General features: G+C 40.4%; 1 protein-coding gene across 2 annotated transcripts in view; it reads left to right on the top strand.

Moving 5' to 3' along the window:
* aopep (aminopeptidase O (putative)) overlaps positions 1 to 21,128 on the top strand; it is a 70,792-nt gene that overhangs the window by 907 nt on the left and 48,757 nt on the right. For both annotated transcript variants that reach the window (XM_075467741.1, XM_075467742.1), the window contains exons 2-6: positions 126 to 1,009; positions 1,292 to 1,461; positions 2,270 to 2,522; positions 3,342 to 3,558; positions 3,912 to 4,036. In XM_075467741.1, coding sequence (XP_075323856.1) covers positions 177 to 1,009; positions 1,292 to 1,461; positions 2,270 to 2,522; positions 3,342 to 3,558; positions 3,912 to 4,036 — 1,598 coding nt within the window. In that variant the 5' untranslated portion in view covers positions 126 to 176. The remainder of the gene's footprint in view (positions 1 to 125; positions 1,010 to 1,291; positions 1,462 to 2,269; positions 2,523 to 3,341; positions 3,559 to 3,911; positions 4,037 to 21,128) is intronic.

Here is a 21,128-nt window from a genome sequence, read left to right as displayed (position 1 = left end):
CCAAGTTAACTTGTACAAATGTCAACTGGTAGCTTTGTCGGGAACATTCACAGTCATACATACACTATGGTAAATGCAAACTATACCCTAAACAAGATCTAAGCATTTCAATTGTGCTCTTACAGTAACTCCTGATTTAGCAATCCTCTGCTCGACCTTGATTTCTGTGATGTGACATGGAGCCAGACGGGAGCCTAAACCCTGACACAGATGACCTTCCACTCCGAGCCAATACTAACCACATACTTGTCAGACATTACGTGTTGGACCTGACGGTTCTTTTCGAAAGCAGGCTCATGGGTGGTCATATTGTTCTCTTCCTGGAACCTTGCTCTGGAGTTAGGACCAGGGCTGCCGATGACATTGGACCTGGAACCGATGAGGGTGTGAAGGATGTTGAGGCTGAAGGGAGTCAGGATGGATCTAGATTTCAGGAGGTGAATACAACGGAGGAAGGTGCAGTAGGATGTGGGAGGCATGAAGCAAAGACGGAGAAGATGTATGGTGTTAAAGAAAGAGGCGCATCTGAATTAAAGGCTGTGTGTGAATTCCAGACTGCAGCTGTCACCAGCAACTTTCAGTCCTCACATTTGTGGCACACCACCAGTGGGAGTGATTTCACCTTAGTGCTGGACTGCTGTGACCTTGATGTATCAAAGGTGGAGGAGGTTGACGTTGCCTCTGTGACAGCCATGTTGGGCCTCCTACCAGAAGCTGCATCTGAACAGTCAGAAGTCATCTCAGCAGACCAACAAGCAGCCTTTATTCAGAAGCTTTTCTCCATGCCCTCTACTCAGTGGAATCAGAAGCGCCAGTTCTTTTCGCTGTGTAGCCGTGCCCCTGGTGTTGAAGACGGCAGCTCACTGCATTTTCACAGAGACCACTGGAGTCTGCAGGTGAGGAAGACGGGAGTCACATCACCTGAGGAATTCCCCCGTGTTATTAGGATCTGCTACAAGACAAGACCATCGGGGGGCTCTGTGAGGTGGACCAAGGACCAGGACAGCAGGTTTGTCACAGGATGCATATTCTATTGTTTGACTCCCTCTTATAGGTTTTAAAACCGGAAAACATTTGCTTTGTTTTCTGCTGCTCAAATCGCATTAGAATATTCTGAGCCATGTTGAAAAGTAATAAAACTGATTAATAATTTGCAAAAACACACCCCAGGATATTTTGCTGTGTTCAGAGTGGAGGTGTGGTTTACTTGTGTGTGTGTGTGTGTGTTTGGTGGGGCTTTTGAACACTAGACTGAGGATTGTTTATGATTTACCATTGTTTACCCCTCCAGGGTGTGTGTTTACACTGCAGGTTCTCCCATCAACAACCGAGCCCTCTTCCCCTGCCAGGAGCCGCCTGTTGCCATGTCAACATGGCAGGCAACCGTGCGGGCCCCCAGTTGGTGTGTGGTTTTGATGAGTGGGGAAGAGCAGGCTGTTCCTACTGAGGATGGGGACTCACGTAAGCTGTTTTAAAGCTTCGACACGGTGTAGAATTCAAGTAGATGTTAGTGCTATAACCTTAAAAAGCAAAATCAGAAATATACCTCTTGTTTTGTGCAGCATGTTACACCCTGAATATTCAAACTCTTCACGAGAACACGTGGCATAACTAATTGCTCAAAAAGGAAAGTACGTTTAATGGAACTGCAAATTGGGATGTGTGTCAGACCTCAACACTTAAAGCAAATTGGTCTAAAGGAAATAAAGTGCTTTTAAGACAGTGTTGGCCCCTAATGCATTTATGAGATCAGGCTTATATTATTTTTCAATTTAATAAAAGGGGCTTGTAGAAACATGCAAAGCACTAACAAAAGTCAAATTTCCCATTTGAAGTTGAACTTTGGTATCATATTGGCATAGGTATTTAACAATAAAGTCATTAAGTTGCTTCAGACTTCTGAAAGCTCTGTTCACATGTCAGATTATTTCAGCACTTCAGATAGCCACAGTGTTGACATGTTTTTATTCAAAGCTGTGAGTGTTGGATTACTGTAAAAATGATAGCATCACCTTCTTGTCCAAGCTTGAAAAAATGAGAAACAGATCATTGCTATGACACTAGATTCAGGGTTGGATGTTGATGGAAGTCTAACTGAAGATTTGATAATTAATACATTCGAGTATTTTTTTTAATTGGCATTCGAGATTTGAATAGCTTTTTGCAATCTCTGTCTTTGCTCCTGTGCTATGTGTAATATTGGTTTGAGAGAATACATCAGTTTGATTTTTCCTGATATTTCCTCAATTTCTCGCTGTTTACTCTGCAGATTTCTTAATTTGGAATTACTACGTCACAATGCCCATGCCTGCGTCCACCTTCACTTTGGCAGTGGGACACTGGCATCAAGTCACAATGGAAAGTCTTCCAGCATTGGAAAAAGGCGTTGGGGACAGGTCTTCTTGTGGCAGGGAAGAAAAACTCAAGGCTGAGTATAGGAAATATACCGAGGCTGAGCTTGTGTCGGCACTTGGAAGCTCCTCTACTGAAGTAGTAAAGGACTTTCCACTCCAGACTGGCAGGTATGTTATTAGTTTTCCTGTGTCCTTTTCTTCTTGTTGGACCTCCTCCTCTCTAGACTGTTATTAACCCAAGTCTGGCCCTTCAACATTCCATGGGGAAACTTTCCTTTTACCGTACCAAAAAATGGCTCAGTTGAAGCTAGGGTAATGGACAGAGTTGAGAGTGCAGTTGGCTTTTTATGACAAATGCGTTACACCTTGCTCCATAGTACACTGGGTCCACTGGCCAGCAGAAATTATCTTTGGAAAGAAAAGTATAGCCAGTGTTTTTTTTTTTCTTGAGAACAGGAAATAAAGTGTAGGTTGGAACATTACAGAGGACCACTTCATTGTAGGCAGGGCAGGGTTGGGCCGGGGTCTCCCTCTCCAATGGCCAGGAGGTTGGCAGGTCTGCCAGTGGTTTCCAGTAATCCTCCTCCTCCTCCCCTCATGGTTTCCCTTCAGCAGCAGCCCAACCAAAGCCCCATGAATCTCCAACTACGGTACAAGGAAGGTCTTTATTTTCAGTGAGTGGCTGGAAGGAAACTTGGCTGTCGCCTGGCATCTTTGGAACAGTTCAGATGATGGGGGTGGAGTTAGGTTGGATATTAGATTATATGAAGGAGATTGCATGTCTGCGATCTGATATTTTCGGATACTTGAGGCTTGCCTTTGTGATGTACTGTATATAATCCACTTTTCCAGTGCTGTCATTTCCATACTTAGTGAAGATGGACTGCACATTGTCTCAAGACTTGTATATCATTTCAATAATGAAATGAATTAAATCATCGTTTGTGACCTGCGATTAAATTTGTTTTCCCCTTTTTTAATTTACAGCTGCAGAGAGCAGACCACCAGCTCAGACTCTGCATTCTGTCACTCTTCCCTCGAGGATGAGGAGCTCTCTGTAACTAATTATTCAGGCATGGTAGATGACAGCATCTCTTGTTCCCATGGCGACTACCCTTGTCGGTTTACTGAGCGGTCGGCACGGTCCCAGCGGGTGATTCCACATCGTGTATTTAGCCCCGTATGCCTGCTGCACAAGGCCCAGGTGGAGTTCTGACAAGGAGCCACTGAGACTTCAGCTGATTATATTTTCCAAGATTAGATGAGACAGTTTGCATGTTTAATGCCTATGTCACAATGCCAGAGGTTTTCAACCAAAAAGACTATTCCTATGAGGGCTACATGACACTTTTTTCATTCTCTAAATGTATACACTGGAACAGCATTTATCATATTGAAGGCCTTTGCTTGTTGTGTTAAAAAAAAATGTCTTCAAGAATAGTGGTAGTGGTAGATTTATGTGGAAGAGCAAAGCATATACTCATAAACTATATTCTATCCATTGTTTCAAATTGAAGTGAATTCTTAAATGTTTTGTGAAACTCTGTTTTTTTGCAGACTGGAGTCCTCACACTGTTGCCTCGATGTTTGGCTGCAGCTCATGCTGTTCTGGGGGTGCATCCCTTTCCCCGCCTTGATGTTCTTATTGTCCCAGCAGGGTTCTCCAGCCTTGGCATGGCCAGGTAATGACAATTCTGCCTTTTATTAGAATGTGCACAGTGAAAGAGAAAACAAGCAGTGATTACTTAGGCAATTTCAAGCTATATAGTAGAGAACTTTAGGGGTATTTTGCTTGTAAGGCTTACAATAAGCACTATAAACAGATATCAGCACAACACTGTCATATTATCCCATAAGTTGGTAATTTAAACAGTTACCTTTGTACTCAGGATATGCAAAATAATCTGTCTGATTAATGTACATTCAAGTCAAATATTCCCACTCTGTTGTGGCCTTTGCGAACTCCTGCATATCTGCCTCGTAACTGCTCATGCTCCTAATCATACACAAGCTTTTAACCAAATCTTTGCTGGTTGGTGAATAATAGTTTTTTTCTTCTAAAACTTCGGTCTGATGTATCTGAAAACAACTCCAATGAGAGCACTGACACGGAACTAAAAGGGAAATTGCTCATTAACACAGTCTTATTATCATTATACATATGTCATTCTATCTGCTGTTAATATATAGATTTCTCTGGTATTAGATGTGCAAAGAGTCACAATCAAGCACTTGTTTTTCTCAATCCTGCTGTTTCTGCTTGGGTTTTTCAGCTGAAGTGCTCTGGGTTGCATGATTAATGACATCCTTCACATTTCAAAACCCCCTCACTCTGTCTCAATCTGCTTTGTAGAGATGCTTCACATTGAAATTCTCTCTAAATTAAAGATTCCAACCAGAACTCCTTCTTAACTATGCTCAGTTGCCTGTCATTGCCCCTCTTTTCCCAATATTACTACTTTCAACACTGGACTTTGAGGTTTCTGACCTTCTAGCATGTCCCCAGTACTTACAAAAAGAAATGTTTTTTTTCTGTTGTTGCCACTTTTATATTTTGCTCAGCAAGAAATATAACATTAGAATTGAACACCAGCATTAGGATAAAGCCAAAATAGGTGATCAATTAACTTTAGCAGATTGATAAATCTTCAGCACCCCCAAATTTGTCCATACACCATCCCTGTCCTGCTTCATTATCCCATAATAAAACCATAATTATTCTACACCTCTCTCTATTCCCCTCATAATCCCAGAAATTTCTCCTTTGTCATCTCTTTCAGAAATGTATTGCAACCCTTTTTTTTACCCCTCCCAACAGTCTCGAACCCCTTCGCATTTCTGTCCTCCATCCTCCTGACTGTGACCTGGTGGCCGCTTACAGTAGGGATGTGAACGAATAATCGATTAGTCGGAACAGCGCTCATAGTTGGCTACTGTTTTTTAAGTCGACTAATTTTTGTTTGGGACAGGATGAGACTTATATTTCACTTCGCAGAGACGCGGAACTAATGTTTACGGCACTGTTTCTGCCGGAGTTTGCACCTATAGTGGATTGACTTGGAGGTCGCATCAGTTCTTAAAATGAATGTTGAAAAAAAGGAGCATCAGAGAGGAGGCTTACGGGAGGATCTGTATGCGAGGAGTCTGAATGGGGCATGGACATTTTAATCCCATGTTGTAAAATTGAATTAAATAAATGCAGGCTTTGTCACAAACACCTTCAAAACTCATCTGACAGAAATAAATAGATGCAACAAAACAACATTCAGATTATTTTTATGTGCTACCAGATGCAGACATCATATTCAGTTGAGGTTGGTCTAAAATGACGGCACAGAAGCAAGGATGTCTTATTTAGTTAAATTCTTGTTGGCTTGACTGCTCTCGTCATGTCCATCCTCACCTCCTGCACTTGCATCTCTGGTGAGAGGAGCTAAGACGCGCAGATGAGCTGGTGTGCGCAAATTGGAAAATGGGATAAGCGGATTGAATCAGTGAGTCAGACAATTGGCCACTTGTTGTGCTTTTTTTCAGGTGAATTTCAGTTGGCCCGATGGCTCTATGATTCACATGTGGGTGTGTTTTTGTGAACTTTTGGTAAAGGAGTCGAGACCAATGTGTAGGTGCAAAACCACAGGATGTTTGCTTCATGGCCTCAAAATAAATCTCTTCTCTTGATTTTCCGTTCACCGTTCTCTCCCTTGCGTTGTCATCATTCTGTCCTAAAAATTGTCCATTTCTATATTTGGTCAATCACATCTTGTAGCTACGTACCTGTAGCCTTTGCACATGGTGCTCTTGTGGATGTAACTACATGTTATACTGTATGTTAACTCACTGCTAGCTTTGTGAATTAAATCAAAATTGGACATTGAAAATAAGGCCATCAGTCTCGTTGCTTTTTTAAAATGTAACTAATAAAGCAATCTGATCAGGGTGGTCATTAAACATCCCAGTTTCTGCAATCACAGTCTTGCTCTCTTTCTGTCTGCCTTCCTCCTTCCCCTCGTTGGCCTCCCTGGAGAAAAGTACCCCTGGCAGGATATGAGCTCATACCTGAATGTGTATCCTGCATAAATTTCTGACGTCATGGCCAAGAGTGGTTTATATCAGAGACATTCTGAACAACAGAGGGCGACAAGCAGGTCTTAGTTTGGAGCTCGTTCTCAAATGTTCTTTGATCTATCTAAAAAAAAAAAAAATCCCAGTCTTTTGAAAATATCCCTCTCTGCTGTATTTATTTTGAATATACTTCAAGTGCTGACATCAAGGCTCTGACGGATGTTTTCTTTTCCTTATGAGGATAACTCCCAGTCACTTATCCTTCTTTCTTAGCTGCCTATGCTCCACTTAGCTACAGTTGACAGAAAGGAGATTTAGGACATTCATTAAGCTTCCGACAGCACCTGCACTGACTCCCTACAAAACAGTGCATAGTTCTGAACCCAACGTTAACTCAACTGCATCCTCCCCTCCACACTGGTGGTTTAGCTCTGGATGCCCTTGTGCTTAACCACAGGACTGCGCTATAGGAAGACTGGGAGGTCAACCAAAATTGAAACGCAGATTAAGACAGAGATGAGAGAGAAATTAAGAGAGCAAAGGCGGGGTTCACAACAGGCCAGCGGATCCCCAGGATGTGGGAGAGGATGTGTGGATTATTCCCAGCAACAAAAGCTATTAGCCCCTGGAAGGACTTCAGAGACTGGTGCTATTTAATCTAGAGATTGGGAGGTATGTGGGCCCCAGTTGTTGGGATTGTGCCAAGCACCGTTTTTGTGCACTGCCCCAGTGGAAACAGCAGGAGTGCGGGGGCTATGGGCCAGGGAGCTGTGGTGAGAAGACATAAAGCTGCTGTAGTGTGATACACAGAGGGGAAACAGAGGCAAAGCAAGGGGAGGAATCACAGCGGCGTGAAGTTTTTATTCCGAGATACGAGGGGGAGGGCAGGAAACTGAAGATTAAGAAGTCAAGTAAGGGCATGTCTGTGTTCGAGGGTTGTGCCACGTATGCTGTGCACCCTCAAGTTGTTCTGATTCCCACACACACAAATAATGAAAACTTCAGAGGATTGTGCACAAGCAGTTTTAATTCATTCTCATTATAGAATGTGAGCAACAACCTGCTGTGTTTCGACATGATCCATTTTTTTCTGGTAAGCTTCAGAGTTCAAAAGCAGTGCAAGTTATCAACAGATGCATGATAGCTTTTAGTCTGTCTGAGCTATTTCCTATCATCCGCCTGTTTCTGGCTGATCATGTGACAACTACTATAGTAGTTCCGATGTGTTACCTCTCCCCAAGCTACTAGTAAAACTTAAAAAAAAAAAAAATTAGGAGCCAGTAAGGGAGAGGAAAAAAAACAAAAGGTGGTTAAACATTGATAGGAGAGTGTGGACATGGGATAAAGTGATGTCTGTGTTGCACAGCAGGGGAATCCCTTAAAGTTAAATCCGCTTCCAGTCTGAACAAAAAGTGCATTGTCCTGAATGATTAAAGGGGATGAAAATGATGTAAACCGAAGTTTAAATTACAATAAATTGGCTTTGAGTTATCATAGTCAAACCACCCACCGTTTCCTGAACATTAGTAAGTAGTAATAATGTATCAGATTTGTACATTTGTGTCTACTTTTGTCTGGCTTCGCTCCTACTTTTTCTCAACTTTTTTCTTTTTCTAATGTATAATCTCTCATCACATCGCGACGACGTCATTTGTGTCTGACTGGGAGTGACAGGAAGGGCATGGTATTTCCTCTCGCTCTTTGAAGCTGAGGTCTCTGTGTCCCAAAGTGCTGGCTGGACATGCAGGACAAATCTGAAATCACTGTGTTTGCAGTGTACCCATTTGAAAACATGTCTGACATCCCTGAGAGAACGGTGGTTTCCCCCAAGTGTTGAAATAAATCTTAAATAGATTGAATGATGTGGGTTTTGTTTTGTTTCGCAGGGTACAGGCAGATTCTTGTGCGTGTGTTCACATGAATGTGTGTATTGTTCAAATAATGATGAAAGGATGTGTATATATTGCAGTGGCATGATATCAGAGGAATGCAACAGATCATTCATAGTTGGTCATTAACTGAGCCAGATCAATGTTTGGTTCTTACTTGTTGCTGTTGCTGCTCTACGACAGGGGAAATGAAGGCCGCCACACAGGATAGAGTCTGATAAACCCACACACATACAGAATATACATCTATCAGCCTATTTTATCAGTTTTTAACAGCTTTTTTTCTTTATTGTCATTTCTCAAGCTGAATAACAAGAAACAGGCCCTACAAAGAGTTAGGCTGTCATGCTCATCCAGCTAAATACATCATTTTCCATGTGACATTTGTCATCTTGTTGTTATGTTCTTTTTATTTTATAAGTTTAGGCTACCTGAAAAAAAAAAGAATCAAGTGGTTGGACTGCTAGTTCCAGTTGCAATGCAGCCAAGCTAGACCCGTCATATATCTGCCACAAGCACAGCTAAAAATTATGACTGGTGTATGCCTCTTGACCTCTTTAAGTGGCACTGGAGGATTTTCAGCCTGACTTCAGTTGATTGCATTGTTTGTTTATGGGTTAGCGGGATGTTACATCTAGCATTGGTCCCCGTTGGGAAGAAGTAGTGAGCTGGAGTACCGGGGGAGTTGGTACCCCACAGGATAATCCCCTGCTGTCCTGGAGCCCTTTTAGTGTGCCACCTGAGCTGTTTTCCATCTTTTATAGTCCAGGCAGCCGTTTTTGCATGTTAGAACCCAGCAGAAAGGCATAATAATCACATTACTTGGTTGACCAGTTCCCAAATCAAAACATTAGTTTTTAAATTGATGTTCTGCTTTCCTCTGAGACACTGGGTTGGGTTGGGCGTAAAGTAGTGTGTTTGTCTTACACTGATAAGGTTAGACACTGATAAGATTTTTCTAAACATCTGCTTTTTTAACCAAATTCACATAACAGTCTTGACAATACAACAATCCAACTACTATTCGTTTTGATCTCTTTTTGTGTTAATAGACTTAATTATATAGTTTTGAGATTTTTACAATTAATTTAGTTTTATTTATATAGCACCAACTAACAATACATTTCATTCCATTGCAATCTGGTGAAATCCAATTCAATACAGATTAATTCAGTTAGTTAAAAAGTTAAGAAACAGATTGCATCAACTACTCAATTCGGTTCGATCCCCGCCATGAGTATAGAGGGGTAGACGGCAGATAAGAGTTTAAAGGAAGAACTCCCCTTGGATAGGACAGCATAGAGATGTTAACAAACACAAAACTATAGCTATGACTATAACTATACCTGCTATGTAAAGGAAAATAGAATCACAAAGTTAATTAAAGCAATATTGTAATATAGACAGCAGGAAAGACAACAGATTGAGGAGAGGTGCTTAATGCGTCATAGGAGGTCCCTGTGAACCTACCCGTGGAGTTTGAAGTAAAGTTTAACTTTCAAGAATGACAAATGTTTCAGCAATTATTTGTTTAATTGATGTTGCTAAGTAGCAGCGGTTACATTCCAGTGTCCGGAGGCGTCAAGTAAGTAAGGCTTCAAATTTGTATTGGAATAGTTTTTTGTTCGCTAAAATGTTCTGATTCATCTGTTTCACTGGCTTGTTCTATTTTGTATTGTTATAGATTATATATCTGTCCCCAAATGCCAACAGTTAAAACAAGAAAGGGATAAAACATTTCTAATTAGCTTTTTTCAATCCCTAATCTTAACTTTAAATTTAAATGGAATGAAGGAAAAAAATGTGAGTTTGGGAAGTATTAAAAGCCAACTGCACAAAACACCCATGCATTTTGAAGTACACTTGTTCTGCTCATCTCGGGCCTGAGATATCACACTACAACCTTGTTTTCCTGTCCGTCATGACTTTGTTTTGTCTCATGTTACCACACAACGCCCCAGCAGCTAGTTAACTGCACACTTTTGCTACAATGAGCAGGAAAAAGGAAAAACAGGTAGGGAAAAAAAAATGTAAATAAAGAAACTTGGAACAGATGCACCTAAAGGACCTAAGACAACGCTATGGGAGGGGGGGGGGGGAGGAAGAGAAAGTTAATGAGCATCACATGGGACATTAATCCATTCATGTAATGTTATTCATCAGAAAAGTTATAAACCTGCAACTAAAGTTATAACCTTATTGTTATCATTTCTGCCTCACAAATGGTGCCTCAGTTAGCCACCTCAGTTCCTTTTCAGACCAACATTCAAATAAGTTCTTCTTCTTCTTAAAAACATTTTTTTTTGAAAACATTTTTTTGGATGTCAGTTTTTGGAAGTTTCACACCAAAATCTTGGAAGTTTGCATTCTTTCAAAATGTTATCTGCCGTCTCACTGTCAAAAGTGTAAATCAGAAAAACCAAACTGTATTACAGAGAACATTTTCTTTTTGTGAGCATGTTTGTTCATCATATGGATCATAGTAAATAAAAACATGCAGTCTCATTGTTGTTAGTAGTAAATTAATCAACTTAGAGAAGAGTGTTGCATGACCAGAAAACAATTTATCATTTGTCCAGTCGTTTACAGTCTAGTCACTCTACTATCAGCGTCTGTGGCCTTTCAGCCCCTTCACAGCGAAGGACCGCTCTACGTTTTTTATGCGGCAAGATCTTTCTTCTCCGTTATTGGTGAATCCATGTCGATAAGGTAGTGGTAAACTGCATCATTCATCATGTCTCAGTCTACTTTACCAGTCTGATTAACACTGGGGTGAAGTTTTCTGTCTTATCAAGAGAAAGAAGAGATGGGATGGCACATTTGGCTTCCCTGCAATGGTGACTGACCGCACCTATGTCAGGATTCAAGCGCTCATACAACATGAAGATCAGGTCATCAGCAGACAGGATCAACATTTAACCAATGTCCCGTTAGTTAAAAACTTAAGGTGCTCTGTGCAGCTGGGCCCTGGTTTATTTTTCCTATCACCTTGATTTGAATTTGTTAGCAAATGACACTCACATGTCAACCATAACCTATTCAAATTAAACATAAAAAAAATCTATTTAAATTATTAGTACGAAAAGCGTTCAGATGTTTTGTTAAATCAAATGTAAAAAATGAGTGGAAACTGATCATTATTGGAAATAAACTGTAACTCCTAGTCAGCAGTAATATAATGTGTGATGCAAATTCAACATTTTTGAAAAGTAAAACTAGATTTTTTTTGTAATTTGAGCAAATCCATTGCAATCTACTGTCATCTATTTAAAAAAAAAAAAAACAACACATAATATAATGCTAATTAGACACTTTCAATGTTAAAGGCGGGGTAGGGGATCTTTTTCTGGAACATTTTTTTACGTATTGCTTGAAATACTCTTCACACCCCCATTGCAACCAATTAATTAAAAGTTTTGACACAAATATGAAAAGTTTTAGTGGCCTCTAGAACGTACAATCTAGGAAAAACAGTATCCAATCATTGTGAACGGACCGTTCACAATGATTGGATTCTGATGCCGTCTATCAAACTGCAACCTGCTCCCCCCCCCCCCGTGCGCGTACCCTGCTCCGTGAACGAAGCTTGGCAGGAAGCTAAACTAGAGCCAGCTTGGCTAGCACCTAGCATTATTAAACTTATAGTTAGCATATACTAAATACTAAATACTAAATACTAAATACTAAATACGGCAACGATCGATGCTTGCTGTCAGAACAGCGCTCGTGCACCTTCGTGCTCGTGCGCGTTCATGTACTCTAGAGGCGTGCCTTCGGGGGGAAAGTGAAGAAAAGGGTTGGGACTTTTTACCTGTGTATTTTCAAAATGCAGCTTCGCTGGACTCAAAATCCAGGATCTCCTACCCTACCTTTAATCTGAACCCGCCTCAGTGCTGAGTATCTGCCCCAATTTTTTTTTGCCAGTGGTGAATCAGACTTCCTGGCTCTTTGTTGAGATTTGCTGTCCTCTTTTTTCTGTTCCTTCTTAGTCCATTTCTTTCCTAATCTTCCCACTGCCTGTATTTCTCCCTTCCTTCTGATGTCTCTGTGGATTTCTTGCCTTTCTGCTCTCTTCTCTAGTCTGATCAGCAAAGTAACCCTAGAAGTGTGTGACACAGACCCGCTCTTTCAGGAGGCAGTTGGAGAGTTCAGAGTAGGGAGGGCAGCATGTGGGGAGTCAGATTTTTTGGCACAGTGGACAGCTGTTAATCAAATGGTCAAGGATGAGGTGTTTCTTTCTTCCTACCTTGAGTGGATCTCCCTTTCGACTACAGGCACACAAAAGATCCTGGGGAGTTAAAAAGACAGCACATGCGTGCCTGCACCTGGACAGAAGGATTGAAAGTGTCTTGTGTGTGCTTTTTTTAAGTGATTGCAAGTAGTTAAGGTTTTTTACTTAAACTTATTCTTCTTTTCTCTACTGTCATTCTGCTTACTTCCTGCTGAAGGCTCACAGGAAAGCTTCAAACCCCATAAGCTGAGGCCACTACTATCCATCTCCTCTTGCTCCCTTGTCTCTTCTTTTCTTGGTCAGACCCTCCTCTGTACTCTTAATGAAGATAGCAGGATACTCTTAAGCAAGTGTTTTGTTATTGCAGGAACATTCCTTTCAAGTTATCTTGGGTCTCTCAACTTTCCCTCAATCTGCAGTATACTTTACTTGCTATAGTCTATTCTCACGACTGAAGAAGCTACTTTTATCTCTTCTGTTGATTGAGAGCCGAGTGTTATGCATCGTGTCACGTTTTTGTTTTTTTTTCGTTAAAATTTGCACGACCTGTTGAATGTATATGGCTGCAACTTACACCCAGCATTGCTCTCTGTAACTCTCTGTGCCATATGTGCTGTCAGCAGTTATTGGTGAATGATTGATGTGTTGTTTTGAACAACTCTCAGATGAGAAGCTGCTGGCAACAGCTGGCATATAGTACTACATTTAACAGTAACACAGGCACACTGTGCCATAACTCTGGATTAGAGGCTCTGGCAAGACAGGCCTGTCACTGCACCCCCATTTTACTAACACAGGATACGTTCCCCTGAGTGATGGATGAGCCCATTGTGGGAAGTAGGGACGCTGCTGCTGATCTTTGCGTACATCCTGGGGCGTGCAAGTGATAGTAGAACCTTAAGGCTGGAAGTGATTTTATTTGTCTTAGGAAGGCTTGACGCTTAAATGTCTGTAGGTCATCTGTGCTCGGTCTACCAAAATGACACATTTGAAACAAGTGATTAGAAATGCCCTGTTGTAATCCTTTAGATGTCTGAGATTGATTTTTTTAGCCCCGATGAATGAGTTAAGTTGGTGGATTTTCAGTTTTTGTTGACAAAATTTGACAAAAAAGACAGATTCTTACAAGAATATTTACCACAGGAACATGTAATTAATTAAAAAAATATATATTTTGTGAAATTAATAATGAAGCATTATAGCTGCCAAATAAGTTAATTTACTGATTCTGATTTAGTAGCGCTAGTGTATCTAAGCACACCTTTAAGAGCTTTTAATGTGACAGTGGCTCTGCTTTACCATTTTTATTTCACTTTATTTTTTTCTGAATATATATTGAAGCACTGAGTTTGTAAGATGTAAAAAGTATTAATCTTAAACACCTTTAACTAACACTGTATCAGACATGGTAAAAGACAGGCAGCCCAGTCAGGTGGCAGTCTTAAACCTCCTTTGAAGAGACAGCTCTGCTCACTGGCTAATTTCACTTCGATCTCGTCTTCATCCATCTTTCCATTCTGTCAAACACTTCTCATATAGCCTTACAGCACTAAGCCGTCTCACTTTCCATCTCCTCACTGTCTCATTCTCTCACATTACATAAGGGAGAAAAAAAAGGCTATTTATTACCCCACAGGCAAGAAAGTGTCTCAAATTATAATCCTGTGAAATAGATTTCTCCTGTCCTTTTCATTGAGGCAGTAGTGTAAGCCAAAAGAGGGAATCTGAGTGCTGTGTGATGAGTGATGGGGTTTGCATGCAAATGGTAGCAGTGATACGGGAATGTGGGTAATGAGAAATAAATGTCACGTCAACATCTCCCTTAAACTGATTGACGGGGCCTTGTTAAGACCAGAATTACTCCAAACTGCATTGCATTAGCCCTCATTAAAAGATTGTGTGTGCCCCTTTTTAAATTATCCATATTAAAGAGTTCTGTATTATGGCGAGACACGGCAGGCAAAAACAGTGGCAGTATAGGTGTGTGTTTCCCCTCCAGTGACGTAAAATATTTGCTGTTTGGTCTCTAATGAATTGAGAGTTTGTTGGCATTCAGCCACAGAAAGAAGTGCCATAATACACAAGTGAGTGTCAATACTGTTTTAATTACGCACTCCAGCTTCCTGCACACACACAATTCCCCTCACTAGGACATTCCTTTGTCGTGACATAATTGTTTTTTTTCTTCTGTCTTCACTAAACAGGGAACAAAGTGCACCATGGATTCTTTTTTTTTTTTTTACCTTAAGAAAAGATGGATCAGACGTCTGATGTCACATTACCACTAATTCATATTGAGAGTAAATGTTTTTTCAAAACATGGGAGTTTGAGTGGATGCATTTATGGTTGTTTGTGTGGGTGCTCTGGACACAAGTATTCCTGACATCATGTAGTTATAATGGCCCACATGATACCATTTATTCTCTCGGAGCTTGGTGTCAGTATATGCAAGAAAGGGTTTAACACCTGCGGTCTTATCCGTTAATGCACTTCAAAGTCTTCCTCTCTCCAGACTCAAGGAACAAACTTGCGTCCTTTGCACCAGATGACCTCTGGTGTCATTTCTATTATTTATTTTCAGGCTCTGATGCGATGAAGTGTATGTAGGTGGGGCGGCTCTCTGAGGGCCTCAGCCTGGCTCTTGTTCATGTGATCAGCCCCTACATGGTGTGGCATTTGGCCTGGCCCTATGGGGCCCCGTCTGGGAGCAGAGAGCTGTTCTGCAGCCAGTCTGGAATGCCAGACATTTGAAGTCAGGCTTGTTAGAAAAAAGAACGAAGGGTGGTAGGAGTTTGGTCAAACCAGCTCCTGAGTCTAAAATAGCACACAGACTCTGTGCAAGAGGGAGTGAAAGGGGACAAAGCCTATTCCCGTAAGCCAGGATAGGCCAGGCCTCCAACCCCTGTGTGAATGCAAAGGATTAGACAAGTTTTATTTTTTGGGTTAGTTGTCTAACGGGTGCTTTTTATCCATTTATGTATTGGCCTGTCAGTGTGTCTTAAAAGTGTTTGTGTGTTTCTGTGTCAGTGTGTAGTTATGTGCACAGCAGCATCTGTTTCGTGTTGGCTCAATAGTTCAACAGTAATCACACCCGGGAGATGACACTGCGCTTGGAAAATAGCTAAATGTTTTACACAGGATGACAGATGTCACCCTCTTTCCTCCTTGTAGCTCTTTTTTTTCTCCCTAAATATCCAGTTTATTTTGATTTCATTCGATTGAATCTTTTTTTTCCTTTTTTCTGTCTGTCCATCGTTCAGTGTGTCGCTGTTGCTCATACCCTCTGATTTTACACATCTAGTATAGACACACTCTGCCCTCATCATTTTTTTGCCTTGTCCCCCTGTCTCATGGGGCTTTTTTACTGGTGTCCCAGCTATGGGCTGAGCCGGGCTGGGGATGTCAATTACAGGACTATCATAAGGCCCCTGCTGCATTATGCATGGAAGTGTCCCGCTGGGGGAAAAATGGCCTACAGCCAGTAACGATGGATGGAAGGATGAATAATGGATAGAAAGATGGAGGAGCAAGACACTATTGCAATCTGTTTCTTACCAAATTGAAGATTTGCCCTGGTTCACACCTCTGAAGCCCTTAGGCCAAGCCAACCTTGATATCTCAGAGTTGTCAGGTTGTCGTGTAAAGCACAGGAGGACTTTAATCAGAATTTCATTTTGTGCGTTAAAACTCAATGGGGTACCACCATCAAGGGGCTCACCTGAGGTCTCTGTTACTCTATGCCATTCACTGCGATCATTTTATTTTTTTTTACCAGGATATTAAATCATAGCCCTTTCAAGCCCCATGGCATTTATAAAATTTGCAGTGTGTGAGTGTTTTTTAGTGATTTGTGCATAGTTTTTTCTCTGAAACTTGAGATACACCACATGAAGACTGTTGCAATCATAAAATACATAGAGAGACTAGAATCTATGTTTGGCAACCTTCAAATGTCAGAAAGTATGATTCCATATAATTTACCCGTTTTGTTCTTCAGAAGAGCAAAACTATGCTTTATTACACCCAAAAGGCAATTTGTTGTCCAGTTAGCAGCCAATTCAAAACAATTAGACATCATGGACATCAAAAGGAGACACAAAATAGGGCCTGGCAATATGAATTAATTTTCATGCTGTAAATGTGTCATCATTTCAGTCATTTATCCATTAAACATTAAGTTTTGGTAATGCTGAGGATATATATATTTTTTTTGATAGTAGGAAGGTCCTGTCCAAATTTGCCAGTTTGCCCCATCAGTGTCATGGGTGTCATTGATTTATTATTTACATAAATGCAGCACATCTTTAATAGACTTTTCGTTCAAGGCTCTCTCGCAGATTGGCCATCTGGGAAAAAGTCATTAATACAAAGTCTAATGATAAAAAAAAGTCTAAATAAGTTTACTGGGAAATACTGAAGGTGGACTTCTAGTAGTTATGATCTCACCACTGGAAATCCACAGTCACAAACATAAAGTTGTCTTAATTTATTTTTCTATGGACTCCTAATAAGCTGCTAAAGGGTTGAAATGTCAAAAAAATGTTTTTTTTATCATACTTAGTCTCAAACTTAGTCCCCAAGTGTGAGATGCACAACACTGAGGGTGTGAATGAATCAAAATAATGCACCTGAACACGTTCTGAGAGCAACATAAACCTAAGAACGTGTCAAACAGCCTAACTCTTCGTTAACAAGCGAAAGTGAGATGAAATAGCAGAGGTAGAGGAGAAAGGGAAAATTTTGAAGACAAACTGTGGTCAGCCCGGAGCAAAGCTGTAAATGTGAGAAATGAACATTGGTTACATATAATTTTACAGTTGTATAACTTGAAAGCACAAAAGAACATGTCCGCACACCTCCACACAACCTCACGGGAAGACACAGTGGTTGGATTATTCAATTTGTGCAAGTCGCAGAAAGAGCCTGTATATGTGTTGCACAGATGTCCACAAACAGCAATATGAACTAATCACTTTTAAAAATTTCTTCTTTCACCTGCTCCCTGCCATCGGCTGGTGTCTGTACACTTAAAAAAACATCTCAAACACAGCAAATAGGACATGAATATGGATAACTTATCTAAAGATTACTATGCTTTAATGCTATGTGATTGAAGTTATTGGTGTAATTTGTTTCTTCAATAAATAATTCATGAGATAAGTTTGTAAATTAGCTCAATGGGAGAAATCAAAACCACATTATACAAGTGGCATTTGTGACAGTTTTGTTTTGTAAATAAATGACTGCTCTTTTATTTGAAAACCACTAAAACTCTCATCAGATACAATGGTAAAAGGTGCACCTAGACAGAGATTACATATGCATGGATCTGTGTAAAAGTGTCCTCATGCATATATCCCTGACAGGTCCCTGATGTCAACTAATGTCAGTCAGTGTATCAGCGAAGGTGAAAGATGCCGTTGTTATTCATCACCACTGTGGTGGGATGACACTATTTGTCACTGTAGTGATGGATTCCGTCTCCCTCAGAGGAACATGTGCAAGCGCCGTCTCTGAAAGGCTGTCTTTGTGTTTCACACTCACTACCTCACACACACACAAACGCAGTGCTGGAACTGACAACAAAGGCATGCTTATCCAATTGTGGGGGAAGAAGATTAGGCTACAAAGAAACTCATAAGGCTAATGTTAGCATCTCCTGCTCCAGTGAGGGCCTTTGTTTGTGTAATCAGGAAAAACAAGGATTTAGATTTGTGATGCTGTCTCAGAAATGATGCCCATAAGACCCCATTCTATGATGCTGACATGTTCCTAAATAATAGAGGGCGACAGCATGCCTTTTATCTGATGTAACAGTCCTCAGGGAAATAAAGAGTAGTGGTGCTGCCCAGATGTCCGGTTTTGTTCTCACCAAAAATAGGCTGCCTGGCACACCTGTGTCTTTACTATGTGATTTCCTTTATAATCGACTTTTCTTGTCACCATAATTAGGTTATGGGCAGGAAAAAATAACTCCTGTGGTGATTTAAGAAGCTAATCTTGTCTTGATGAGAACATCTCTCTGTTATTCATCAATAGCGACAGCATGTGGGCTTCTGGTAGGTGTGGGAGTAAACTGTCACTGCAACAGGTGAGATATTTGTAGCTGTGTCAGTAGCTGGTAGTGGGGCTCATACTTTTTCAGGTGGCATACTTTTCCATTACTCTTACATCCAGTTGACATAATGACTATGCTTTACAAGGCTGGTTAAAGTCACATAAAACACAGAGTTATGTCTTCTGTAACTTATAATTATCCTTAACATATTTGTCACAGGAGTGGGATGGTAAAAAACCCTTTTAAAAAAACCTTTTCACTAGGAACCTGCAATTTGCCATAAATTATCCTGCAGATGTCAGGTCAATGGTGCTCTGGACACTTAAGATCTAGAGAGTGTGAAAGGATCTCTAGACAGTCTGGTGTTGTTATATGGGCCAGGAGAAAGAGAGGCTATTCATCCACACCTCTACGACCTTTTTGCCATTCTTCTGTTGAAGAATAGCTTCCCTCTCACGCATTGGCGGCCCTAAGCCCCTCAGGGTACCAAGAGCTTGTTACAAAAAAAAAGGGGGGGGGGGGGCATTCCAGAAAAGTCTTCAGTCATGAACTTGGCTTTGACAAGTCTCTGCGAATGGTCTTGTCCTGTCAGCTCATCTCTTAGATAAAAAGAATATATCTGAGGATTTGCAAGATGTACACTAATTCTGTTATTCTGTTATGTTTTAATATTACACAAATGTTGAATCCACACCTTTTTTTAAAAAAAAGGAACAGTGGGTTGTTGCTTTAGGCCACTAGACTGCTTTCCAAACTTGATTTTCCTTGTCTTGGTCTAGATCCTTTTTTTTCTTTTTTCACTGCAATTTCGCAATCATATATCATGCTTGTAGTAACACGTCTACAGTCACCACACAAGGTCAACGCAAGATCAAATTATTGCAGCAGAAATTTAAAGGAAAAGTAAAGGTTTCTTTCATATGCTAGACATTTTTTATTGCAAAATCGATTTTTTTTTACTATATTTTAGTAGTGTTTATCATTATGATATCAAGTTTATTGAGACATTTATTTATTTTCATATCTATTTATGATTATGGCAGTTTCTGCCTTCCCTTTCCCAGAGCAGAGGAAACTGCTCATTTTCTCATGAACTTAATGTTGAATACTTGGTAATTATTCAATCATTGCTTGGTTTTGTGATTATCTGGTGTGACAAACTGAACACATGTTTATCATTGCTTTACTCAAAACTTAAAATGGCATGGAGTGCTTTTGGCATTGGATTCAGTCACAAAGTACCACTAGTTTTGTGTTCTTTTAAGTATAAAAATCTGTTTGATTTATTCCTTTGCAATATCCAGACTAGGTGCACTCAAAGATATCCACCTCTAAAAGTGCATAGAGCCAACTGATACATGAATGAGGTGTGGCACTGTGCTTATATCAGAAGTGAAATATTTGCTGCAGGCAAGCGTTTAGCACTTAAAATACTTTTCCTGTCAAACCTATAATTTGCTTTCTTAATTGAGAAGAAAGGGAAAGTTGAAGGATGTCGGCTTTTTAAAAAAGGAAACTGTGATTTGCACACTGTGAAGTGGTGGTATATTACCGTAATATGCGTTTGCAAACTGTTTCCCCTTCAGTTTTGGTTTACTCAGAGCTTTTATGAAATGTTCTTGTCAGCTAAAAGAAAGCGTAATGAGGCACTTGAGTAGTTAACTTAATCGTCTATACAAACGAACCTCATATCTTTGAAAAATTTCAAAGCACTTTGTGTGATGTTTTATCAAAATGTTTTGAAAATAGATTATTATCAATGCATAGTGTTAAACGCCACTTGAGATTTACATATAGTGGTCCTTCGGATGCACTTCACTTCCTGTATGATTATTCACAAACATATAATTTTTCCAAAATTCACCCTGTAACAGTCCGGCAAAAGCTATCAGAATTGCCTACTGTAAGCTGGCAGTTCAGTTTGTACAGCACAGTTATGTCTGAAATGAGTCATGACTCATGAGTAAACTGCCTTTAGCGAAACGAAATATAGAGAATGGAGAAAAGGTTCGGTGGTTTGTGACTCCCATGCTAATTAGAACAAACGCATGGGTTGTTTGTACATGACATTCTCATGCTCTATTTTCTGTAATTAGAGGTGTTGAGCATGCCATCAGTAATATTCTGTAACTCTTTCATCATTTTGGAGGGAACTTCAGTATGTTTTCAGCTTTTCTTTGTATTGTATTCCTTTTATTCCAATCATTTAAGTTGACCTTTGTTGTCTTGTCTTTCCCTTTCTTCCTGAACCTCTTTTATTATGAAAACCTTTTACTCCTTAGTCATTCAATTTTTATCTTCAATTTAGTTCGCTTACTCTTTCGATCCTCTTTAGAATTAATGAATTTTTTATATCCTTAAAGCTACAGTCGGCAGGTTTTCAAAATTCCGAGTCTAAAGTCGGAAAATTCGAACTGATACAACTTTCAGGTCCCTCCCCCAACCTCTAACAAGCTCCGAATCGCCCCCCAAACCCCTCCCCCTCTGTGGACGAGGTTGTGCACGTGAGTTCACACCAGTGTGAGCGCACACA

The sequence above is a fragment of the Odontesthes bonariensis genome, chromosome 6 (assembly GCF_027942865.1).
Source record: "Odontesthes bonariensis isolate fOdoBon6 chromosome 6, fOdoBon6.hap1, whole genome shotgun sequence".
NCBI classification, from domain to species: Eukaryota; Metazoa; Chordata; class Actinopteri; order Atheriniformes; family Atherinopsidae; genus Odontesthes; species Odontesthes bonariensis.
The sequence above is the reverse complement of the archived record's forward strand: the minus strand, read 5'-3'. Positions and strand labels throughout refer to the sequence as shown.